Source organism: Rhinolophus sinicus, chromosome 16 (assembly GCF_057876585.1).
Source record: "Rhinolophus sinicus isolate RSI-liver-muscle chromosome 16, RSI-T2T, whole genome shotgun sequence".
Taxonomy (NCBI): domain Eukaryota; kingdom Metazoa; phylum Chordata; class Mammalia; order Chiroptera; family Rhinolophidae; genus Rhinolophus; species Rhinolophus sinicus.
Window position 1 is genome coordinate 103,911,297 of NC_142516.1, and position 11,805 is coordinate 103,923,101.

At 41.7% G+C, this 11,805-nt stretch overlaps 1 protein-coding gene across 1 annotated transcript in view; it reads right to left on the reverse strand.

The window, feature by feature from the left end:
- Positions 1-5,762, reverse strand: part of SUCLA2 (succinate-CoA ligase ADP-forming subunit beta) — a 48,613-nt gene extending 42,851 nt beyond the window's left edge. Inside the window, exons 1-2 of the mRNA XM_019748063.3 lie at positions 5,606-5,762; positions 1,742-1,922 (exon numbers count right to left, since the gene is read on the reverse strand). Of these exons, the coding sequence (XP_019603622.1) occupies positions 1,742-1,922; positions 5,606-5,695 (271 nt within the window). The 5' untranslated portion in view covers positions 5,696-5,762. The remainder of the gene's footprint in view (positions 1-1,741; positions 1,923-5,605) is intronic.
- Between the last annotated feature and the right edge of the window lie 6,043 nt (positions 5,763-11,805).

The following is an 11,805-nucleotide window of genomic DNA, read 5'->3' on the forward strand; positions in this document are numbered from 1 at the left end:
CACAGCTAAGACTCATTAAGTATTTTTATAAGGAGTAAAGAAACCAGAAGATTGGCATCCGAACAAATCCTACTCATTTTATGAAAGTTTCCACAAATTATTTTTTCTAACAAAACAATGAAATTAGATTAAATGAGTAAATATATGGAAAACTAAAGAAAACTAATTATAATAATTTGGAAATAGAAAAAGAAATAGCTTTTACTGATTTCATTATATATAAATCAGGCCCTATTAACTTTGGTATGGAAAACATTTTTAGCCTTCAGCATTATTACAAATGAAAGATTTGGTAAACAAACAAACACAAAAAGCACCATTTAAGAGATTATACTGACAAAAATTAAAAAAGAAAGTCAAAGGGTTGGAAATTCATCCTTAAGGACATATGGATAGAATAAAATAAACTTATTCTCAATATACTTTCTCAATTACATTTCCAAGTTTTCCTTCTTACTTAGCTGGGTCTTTAGAAATTAACATTTAGGTCATATATAAAAGATTGAATCTCAAGACGGTAGTTATTAAAAAGTAGCCTTTGTAAGAAATACTACAGAAATTCAAAGCACAATCATGAGTTTTCTTTAAGCCTTGAACCTAAGAGCCTCATATATGTTGTTTCAAAGGTAAAAATGAAACACACCTTTTATCACGTACAAGTTCAAACTATAAGTCACCACCAAATTCACCAAAATTAGTATGAACTTATGCAAGACTTTTGCTAAATAAAAAGTTTGTTTGTAATCTGAATAGAAAGAATTTTTTCTCTGATTAACAACAACAAAAAACTGTAAGTGAAAAATCACGCTTCCTAGTCAAGGAAATCAGGACCACCACCACCACATTCAAAAACATAGTTTATAATACACAACAATTTTCTGAAATTGTACGTGACCTCACTTGAAAGAAAATCCATTCTAGAAACAAATAAGTACAAATCTAGATTAAATTCTAAATTTTTTAAAAAGTTTTAAATATTTCATATCTTTCTTGAAAAATTAATAAAAGCAAAGTCTTAAGCAAAGCAGATTTAAAGCCATATTATTCAAAGGTACATACAAGAGAAATTAACTGTGCTAACCTACAAAAAAATTGGTGGGATTTTAAATACTGTTAAAAAGAAAATGCATTACATAGCTAGTACAGTACTCATTACTATGTTCTCATATTAAATCCTTAAAAATGTAAACTGAAGCATGTTTTTTAATTTATTTTATAATTAAGAGATTAATTTAAATTCGAATTAACAAAAGCTATTAAGTTTTCTATTACCAATAAAAAAACACCTACTAATAAACATAGGCAACTACTTAATTCATTTAACAAATATTAGTATTTACTTCTAAGAGTTTGGGAGATACCAGTGAACAAAATCAGACAAAGAAACCCTGCTCTCGTGAAGTTTATATTTTAGTGCTCAACTTCTTTTTTCCCCCCCTTTGGCTCCATTTTCCATGTCAAAAAAGGGGTGAGGGGAAAATACAGGACTTCTCTTTTACAACCACATAAACAGCTAAGATTGTCTTTCACCAATCACTCCACTGTATTCCAACTAAAACTACAACTTCGGCTTCCTAATGCCAATATAAGTGATTCTAAGTTACCAGGCACTATGGGAGCTCATAATAGTCTCATAATTTTAGAATGTCAATAATCATAAAGTTCTGCCTTCTCTTAAAGTTTGTATCTTTTCAGAGTTCCCATGTCAAGGTAGCTGGCCTGAGTTTTTTTAATTTAGTACCTAATTTTTTGGCAATTGCATAAGCTTCATCTGGTGACTTCGCCACGTGTCCTTTGGGAACGGCAACTCCAGCTTCTTGCAATAATTCCATACTCATGTATTCATGTAGGGAGAGATTCCTTTGCTGTTGCTGCTGTACTTGGAGTCCATGGTTGTTAAACAATCCAGAACTTCCCAGAACCTAAAGAAATTGGGGACATATTTACATGTGAGAGTGATCTGGCAGTTATTCTTGTTAAAAACACCTTCTCAAAATAATTTGTTTATATAGAGTACTTGGTTCTTCATAACTGTAATAAACCTGTTTATTAAATCATCAAAATATAATACAGTACCTAAACTACAACATAGTCTAACAGCTAATCTATCAGCTAAATTATCAAATGCTACCCTTGTAGTTTTAACTATTTCCTCATCATTTTTAGTCCCCTCTTTCACTTGACTTTTACCACCATACCTCTAATGATCTATAGAGCACTTTTACCTCAGCCAAATTCAGTAGGTCTAAAACCAATCTTCTCTTTCCCAACAAACCAAAAACCCTTCCCAACTTTCTTCTCTCCACCATTCCCCCAGTACCTAACAAATTGCCTGGTACTAGATATGTGATAATTGAATGACTCAGTACCATTACTCTTTCACACACTCAAGGCTCAAAACCCTGGCTTCATCTATAGTGGTGTCTGGTGTGCTGTCCAGATCCTCCCTTCAGGACCAAGGGATTCACAGCCTCAGCTGCTGGGCATGTTGGCTGCTGACAGCTCTCAGCTGAGTCCTCTCCTTGGAGCTTCTGTGCCCAAAGTCACACCTCCTTCCCACTGTCAGCCTGCATCCAATCACTGGTCAAAGGGGGTCAAGAGAGGGCTGTAACAACCGAGCACCTCACCAGGTCTCTTGACAGTTCACGACCATCCTAACTGCAGATCTCCCACTGGAACAGCAGCGCAACTGCACTACATTCTACTTCTCCCTCTATTAAGTCCTTCTTCCTTCTCTCTCCTCCAGGGGTTGACGCAGAGATCACTTTCCAGTAGGCTTCCTCCATGAAACTCTCCATATCATAGCTTACACATATCATCTCAGAAAACGTATCTGCAACATCATCTTGAATGCATTCCTTCTAAATAATTCCCTTAACTGGTACAGCAATCTCCCCTTATCCATGGTTTTGCTTTCCGCAGTTTCAGTTAGAAACTAAATAAGTGGTCAAGCTCGGTCTGAAAATATTAAATGGAAAATTCCAGAAATAAACAATTCAAGTTTTAAATTGGGCACCATTCAGAACAGCATGATGAAATCTCACATAGTCCCGCTGCATACAGCCCCGGAAATGAATCATCCCTTTGTACAGCATATCCACGCTGTATAAGCTACCTGCCCGTTAGTCACTTAGTAGCCATTTCTGTTATCAGATCAACTATCATGGTACCACAGTGCTTGTATTCAAGTAACTCTTATTTTCCTTAATGGCTCCAAAGCCACTCACACAGCTGCTATTACAGTACATCATTATAATTGTTCTATTTTATTACTGTTGTTATTAATCTCTTACTGTGCCTAACTGATAAATTAAACTTTATCATAGGTATGCACATGTAGGAAAAAATATATATATGAGGGTACAGTACTATCCGTGGTTTCAGGCATCCACTGAGGGTCTTGCAACACATCCCCCATGGATAAGGGGAGACTACTGCATATTTTTATGTTTTCTTTCAAATACCTATATTTACAAATAACTAGTAGTACCTATAAGGTACTGCTGATAGGTTTTATATCACTTGAAAGGTTTTTTTAACATCTGAAGTATTTTGATGATCCTTTCCTTTGCACCACTGGATGCTGTAACTTGAAGTATCATCAGCTTTGAATTACGTTGGTAATACAAATGCCTGTATAATCACAAGCATCCCCACATTTAGCTATTTATCTTTCTCGATATTATCACTTAGAAGATTCCTACTGCCGAAAGGCCACCAATTCCTGGCCAAATCCCTACATCACCACCCATCCAGTAACACACCTCGTTTAAATAATACGAACTCAAACATAGGAAAATGTCATTAATGGGAAGTATGAGTCACAACGACCAAGAAAATGTCTTATTTAATCTACTTGTAACATTAACTATTTTTATCAAATATACGCTGGATGAAAGAGACAGAAAACTAAAAGAGGGTCTGAGAACCAAACAAAATGTTTAGGAGAATTTGCTAAATTCAATGTGTGATCTTGTAAAAGTTTCCTAAGACCCTGTACCTCTGTGTCCTCATCTACAAAAGCAAGGGGATAGACTAAGGTCATTCCAAACTCTAAAGCTATATTACTTAATGTGAAGGTATTAGAGATGTTACAAGACAATATATTGGACCGCTCCATATGAAGAGACAAAGACTTATAAAGGAATTTCCAAAAGGATAAAGATTATGATTAGGATGAAAACACATTCACCTCACTTTCTAAAAACTAGACAGCACCTTTTAAAACTCACAAGAAGGAAATTCAAGGACAAAAAAAAATCACTTGTCCTATTAGGAAGCAAACTCATGGAATTCACTACCTGTAGGTTGAAAGCATGAATAACTTCTAAAAGAAAAATAACGGTCAAAATAAATTCACTTATGGCATGTCTGAGGAGTTATTTCAGAACATAACCTAAAAGTCTGGAACTGACTTCCGAAGCCAATTATGCCCTTCTACAAATTTCATGGTATCAACGTTGAAAAGAATAGGCCAATTCTTATATTCTGGGGGGGAAAAAAACACTGTACAGCAGATTCAAGCACACAGACTTTGGAGCCAGACAGTTCTGGAATTAAACCTCAGGTTAATTCCCCAGTCCCAAGGGGTGGGCGGAGGCTTCCATGGCCCCTCTTTCGAGAGAGGGAAAAATGCCCTTCAGACGTACTTTCCTGTGCCTCGGGAGCTGTAGTAGATGGGACGACTTCGCAAGATGGGCAGTACCCGCTCACTGGGCTTTTCTGGGATGGGGCAGGGAAATTTCTTCCCTCCCCCCTGTAGGAGGACCTGCTTCCTGACCTAACCCAAATTACCTGTTCTCTTGGCCAGTTTCTTCATCAACGATGCCGACATTAATGACTCCCTTACCGTGTTGCTGCGGAGCCCAATGCAAGACTACATGTAAACCACTTAGCATATAACGCTGGCACACGGTAAACACTCAATCAACAGACAAAACCTGTGGCCCCTGTAGTGTAGTCTATCCAAAAATGAAGTCATCCAAAAGACTATTTTCTTACTTCCCCAATTGGCAAGCTTGTAAACCTCATATTATTACCACCATTAACAGAACAGAACACAACTACTTGGGGGAGGGAAGAAACCTCCCTGCCTCATCCCAGAAAAGCCCAGTCAGCAAGTACTGCTCCTCTGGCGAAGTCGTCTCATCTACTACAGCTCCCAAGGAACACGAAAGTACATGTGAAGGGCATTTTCCCCCCTCTCGAAAGATGGGCCGCGGAAGCCTCCGCCCACCCCGTGGGACTGAGGAATGGCAGAAGCAACTGCCCTGGACCCCGCCACCCCCACTCAGAGCCCACCCCGGCTCCCCGCCGCCCCCTCGGAAACACGGTGAGCAGGTGCAGGCGGGTCGCCGGGGCTCCTCACGGACCGAGGCCCTGAGCAAAGCGGCACAACACGGGCCAGCTCGCAGTGGCGGGCAGCACTCCCGGGCGAGCTGCCCGCAGGCCTGGCGGGACCCCTATGTCACCCAATGTCACCGATTGAGAAGTGACCCCAAGCCGGGCCTCTGATCCCTTCACACTTCGCCCACAGGAGCCAAATCTCCCGCATCTCCTTTTCTCCTACCGACCCTCGAAGCAAGAGCGGGCTGGACCCCAATACCTGGGCAGCGGCCCGCAGCGCCGTCCGGGGCGGGTGGCTCCTAAGGGTGGCAGCGGCCAACAGCCGACTGTAGAATATGGAAGCAGCCATTTCTGAATCCAACCCCGACCCCTCGGCGCCGCGCGCGCAGGCGCAGCGATGGCAGGCGTCGCGTTACGCAGCGGCTCCCGTCTCGCTCTCCGACCTTGGCCCACACATCGGGGCGGGGCCTCGGGTTAACTCCTTGTTGCCGGGCGCCTCGCCCAGTGGACAGGCAGAAACTGCCCTGCTAAGAAGCTAGGCTGGGCTAAGCAGTCATAACGCAAACTTTGACCTTTGGACTGGGCACCGCAGACTCAATATCCGACGTGCGGCCAGAAAGCACCTGAACATTCCCTAGTGAAATGCAGTGGAAGCGCTGCCACTTGTGTCATCTTAACTTCTCTGAACCTCCGCTGCTTCATCTGTAAGATGGGGTGCCTTCAAAATATAAGTACTGAATGTCTGCTTGAGCCAAACACTGAGTTAAGTCCTTAGAATACAACAGTAAATAAAACAGAGCGATTCTGGCGCTCAAAGGGAGGAGTCTACCACTAGTTATCAATCCAGAGGGCACCCCAGAATCACTTGGGAAGCTTTTTTTTAAAATACCTTCACCAGACCCCATCTGAGGAGCTCGATTTCTTAAGTTGTGCAGATGAATCAGATTCACACAGTATGCATTGAAAACCCGGAGATGACGTCTGCTCCATCAAAGAACTGACCTGGGCAATGACCGCACCTATTCTGCCCAGGACATCGAGCTTCAAAATGTGTCCAAGAGATTTCAGTGAGCAAGATCTTCACCTAGGAACAGGTGGGAGTTGCTCAGAAGCATTAGCCAGGTTCTCGTACCTACTTAAGATGCACAGTGATCCGATTCATAGAACAGCACTGTATAAAGAAAAAATCTAATACAAGCAGCTTATCGACTTAGGGAATGGAAAGGTTTTTTTGTTGTTGTTTTGGGTTTTTGCAGCCCCCCAAATCTCAGTTTTTAAAGGCAGGACTTTCTTAAGAACTTTTTTGTTCCATTGGAACACATGGGGGACTAACCTCAAGGCTCCGTTCATCACTAATAGATATTCTGTACCGTTAGAACCAGAGAGAGGGGAAAACAGAATTTGGTAGCTCAGATCTCTCTTGCTCCACCCTTCTACTGCTCATCATAGCCAATCAAATAGTCTGGATAATGTGTCCAAAAAGCCAGGGCTGTGACCTGCCACTTTCTATTAGGAACACATACCCCATCAGCTATGAATAGGGCACACTTATTTTCAAGCCTGCTCATTTTAACTGACAGCAAACACAGTAGTTGAGTTACCAGTACAACCAACCATCTGAGTCCGAGGCCAATTTTTAAAAGGCACATAGGTAAATCCAGAATAAGTCCAGGTACTAAAATAAGATGTAAGGCTATAGCCCTGCTAGGAGCCTAACTGGGTTAACTTTGCTTCAAGTTCAGGTCACATCTCTACTGCTATGTCCTCTGTGATACTGTTTTAAAAACAGGAACAACAGCAGCAGAAATATGATCGGAGCGCAAGTGAGCAAGAGAACATGCTGGTGGTCCATGGGGCCCATCTCCTTTGGAGGCCCAAGCAAGGGGGGAGGTGCACGCCTCCCACAGCACTTGTTAAGTGCAGAGCCACTGTACCTCTTGACACCTCATTGGAGACTTGAGTAAGGTAAAATGATGGTAGGCCACCTACCTGCTAAGTGTTTCATCATTATGCAATCAGCCTTAAAAAATGAAATTGCTTTACAAAAAAACTACTTTTTTCACTGCCAAAAAAATTGCAGTCCTTATCCACAAGGCTCTTAGAAACTAGTAGTGGGCAGTAAAGGATAACAGAATGTGTTAAGTAGAATAGACACTGAAGTTTGGGAGGCAGGTAAGAGGGAGAGTAGGGTGAGGAAGAGGAAAAAGAAAGAATTGTTCCTCCGGTGCAATGGCATTCGTATCCTTGACCTCTAGTCTCCCACATTGTCTATCTCTGCCTTCTACTAGGAGATTAAAGGAGAGGTGGTAGGCGGGTAAAGAAATTTCCTGAGGGGAAGAAGACTAATTTTTTCACAGTCCTTTAAAATCATTCAAGTTTTTATTCCGCCCACATTCTAACGCTCCTGGAGAAGATAAAGAGAGGGGTATAGAAGCTAGACACTCTCTGGTGGTTCCTTGAGGAGGGTCCATGTTCTGTGTACTCACCAAGACCACTGTGTCCAGGATGAAGGGTAATTCCACCCCCAAAGAGATTTGGGGATCTAAAACAAGGAGCATTGGAGGGAGACCCCAAATCCCTTGAGCTCAGGTGTGGTAGAGGTGTGGAAACCTCTGGCAGGCTGGTGCTCTCCAACACATAGAGCTGAATCATATTCCCAGGATTTGTACCCACCCCAGCAGAGCTGGGAAAGCCTGCAAAGGCTTCCAGAACCCTTGAGAGTTACATAGACAAGCGCGGACAGCCAGCAGATGGGAGCAAGGAGGGATAGACCTGTGAAGAGCAATGATCCGGAGTGTTTGGGAAGAGGGATGTGTCAAAGGATGCCAGCTTAGTTAGATGAAAGCATCAAGGACTAGATGTTCCCTGCTGAGCTATCGCTGCATATAACCCCTGGATCAAAGGATAAGGGAAGCAAATAAATCCTGATTTAACAATGGTTAAGTTTCTGGCACTTGATGTAATAATAGAATTCAAGTTCAGATGTAGCAAAATAGTCATAGTTCTCATACAGATGAACATATGGAATGAACTTGGTATCACTGTACCACTGGTTCTCAAACTTGGCTGAACACTAGAATCACCTGGAAAGCTTGTAAAAATATCTTTGCATGGGTCCCACCACGAAAGAGTCTAATTCAATTGTCTGGGGTGAGACCTAGAGTGGTATTTTGTAAAAGTTCCCCTAGTGTTTTTGAAAAGCACCCGAAGATGACAACCACTCCTGGCTTGCTCTTTCTGCTATCCTGTCTGTCTCACAGGAGGGGAGGGGCTAAGTAAGGGAGGAGGCAGCCACCATAGATAGGCATTGGATTTAAAGTCAATACTCCTGAATTTGAATTCTAGCTCTGCCACTGACTAGTTGTCTGGTCTTGAGCAAGTAATTTATCCTCCCTGAGTTTCAGGCTCCACATTTGTTAAAAATGGGTGTATTAGTTTCTGGTAGCTGTTGTAACAAATTGCCACAAACTTGGTGACTTTAAAAATCTCAGTTCTGGAGGCCATAAATCAGAAATCATTACCACCTGACTAAATTCAAGGTGTCAATAGGGCCGCACTCCCTCTGGAGGCCTTAGGAGATAATCTGTTCCTTTTCCAGTTTATAGTGGTTACTGGTACTCCGTAGCCTATGGCCACTTCATTCCAATCTCTGCTTCCTTCTCTTCTATCTATGTCAAATCTATTCTCTGATAAGGATACAAGTACATTTAGAGCCCACCATAATCCAGGATAATCTCCTCATCTCAAGATGCTTAGTTTAATCTACAAAGTCCTTTTTGCCATGCAAAGTAACCTTCATGGTTTTGCCATATAAGGTTCCAGGTATTAGGACCTGAATATCTTTCAGGGGGCCATTATGGAGCCTACCACAACAAAGCTAATAATGAATGCCCTGACCATCTGATGGGGTTGTAGTTAGGAACAAGTAAAACAAGCATGTGCAAGCACCTGAAAATGTTCTGCAAATGCAACTATAGTCGTTATTACCACATTCCATGACTCAGCTTTTAAAACCCAGATGACATGTGCTGTACTCCTGGCAGCCCTAGCAGCTTCCCATATGCTCTCCCAGAACATTTCCCTTGAGGCAGAACCAGGACCACCCTAAGTTTATACAGGCCCTTATGAGAATTAGAAAAGGAAGTGACTCTATCCTCAGGACACTTTACTTCTCTCTGTTGGAGAACTGACAAAATATATTCTGCCATCTCTCAAAAACTTGTAAGGAGAATTGAGCAAATAAATAAATATGTTAAGGATAGTGGGAGCTAGATTTCTATCAAAGAACGGAATTAAAAGATGAAAAAAGAGAATATTAGAATTTTCTCTTAATTGGAATTAAGTATTGGTATAAACTCATGGTTTTCAATATACAGAAATAGATATAGAAATAAATATCAATATTCTATTAGTTATGTTTCTCCAGAGAAGCAGACAGAATAGGATGTATACATAGAGAGAGATATTAATTTTATGGCATTAGCTCATGCAATTATGAAGGTTCGCAAATCTAAAGTCTGCAGGGTGAGCCGTCAGGCTGGAAACCCAGGGAAGAGCTGTTCAAGTCCAAAGTCCATCAGAATGGAGAATTCCCTCTTTCTTGGGGCAGGTCAGTCTTTTGTTCTAGTCAGGCCTTCAACGGATTGAGTGAGGCCCATCCCCATTACAGAGGGCAATCTGCCTTACTCAAAGTCCACTAATTTCAATGTAACTCATACAAAAACACTCTCATAAAAACATCCAAAATATTGTTTGGCCAAATACCTGGGCACCTTGGCCCAGCCAACTTCACACAAAAAATTAACCATCACAAATATAAATATGTACGTTTGTGCTCTCTGCCCACTGAGAAAGCCTGGGAGCAGCAGTCCCCAATAACAATAAGCACACCTAGTGTCCAGATCTAATTACCCTTCTCCACTGAAAGGAACTAGATATTCTTGGCGAAATTACTGGTTATAGGATTGAGCATGGAAAGTATAAGATGAGCTTAGAATGTTTTGTTGAGCCAAAAAGTATGGATGTGCTCAAAAATTATGGGAATGTGTCAAAAATATAGAGAAACCAAATAGCCATTGACCAATTATATGACAATTTGAGCAACAACAAAAATAATAGCGGGGAATATGGCATACATGTACTGTTTCCTATTCTTCCTACTTAGTACAACTAAAATCTCTAATCATTATATATAAAACAATCATAAGAAGACACAAATAGGAGAAGAAAAGAAGTCAGACCAGTTAGGGACCACTGGAATCAAGTAAGAGCATGGTGGTAATTCCCTGGGTTTTCTTTTTGCCTTAAATATCCCAAATTGGGTGCTAAAGAAGCTAGCAAACCATAAATGCTAATGGGTGAAGACAAAAAAAAAAAAAAAAGCCCCCTCTACAGCTAAAAGACTAGGAAAGTTACAGCCTAGGAAGACAGAAAACATTTCAGACAATAACCATTTTACTCTAGTCAAATGCCACAGGTAAAACTGTGGCCCCACCTTCACCATGCCAGCAAAGTCTGAGTGGAGCATCAAAAATTCCACACTTACAAGGTGTAGGTACTCCAACACCCCACTAAGGGTGGTGCCAGAGAAGAACACTGAGAATCTTATTCCCACTGATTGATAATGAGCCCTCCCCCTCAGTGTTACTGGAGACCACATGGGGAGGCTGGACTTCTGCCCCAACCCAAAAGTTATGAGGCACTTCTCCCCTTCCCCAGTGGGGTGGTGTCAGAAGAGGTCTAATGGAAACTCAATACTTTCACCATTGTAGAGTGGTAACAAAACCACCCCTACTGTGGTGTCAGTGGAAACCAGAACTCCACCCTTACCCAGCAGTAATAAGGAGCTCCCTGACCTTGGGGGTCAGTGAAGTCCAACGGAAGAACCTGAACTGTGACTTAGTCGTGAAGACAGCATACGATGCCAAAAATTCTGAAGAAGATAAAAAGGGAATCCCTCTCCTATGCAACCCCCAACACACACAGACACACACACACATACACATACATACACACACACACACACACACACACACACACACACACACACAAACAGTAAAGGGCAGAAGTCACAGCAAGCAGAGCACCTTTTGGAGGAAAGGGGGCATCTTTCCTCCACCCCCACCCTGATATAATGAGGGCATGGTGTTAGGAGGAGGCTGAAACTGAAAACAGCGTGCAGTGATGTGTTGGGAGAAGGGATTCTTTGTGAGGACCTGAGTGTGTTTGTCACAAATGCACACATCTGAAAGCAGCTCAGCTCACCAGGATGGCTGTTTCTCATGTTTTTTTGACTGCAGGAAAATGAAATCTTCCAGGGGACCTCCTTCCATATTTACCTTTCTCTTCTGTTAAGTTATCCCAGTACTCTAAAGAGCAAAAAGTAATTTTTTTAAGATGCAGAGTATGGGAGGGCTGGCAATGGTAAAATGTTTTCCCACTACCTAGCCATGTAACCTT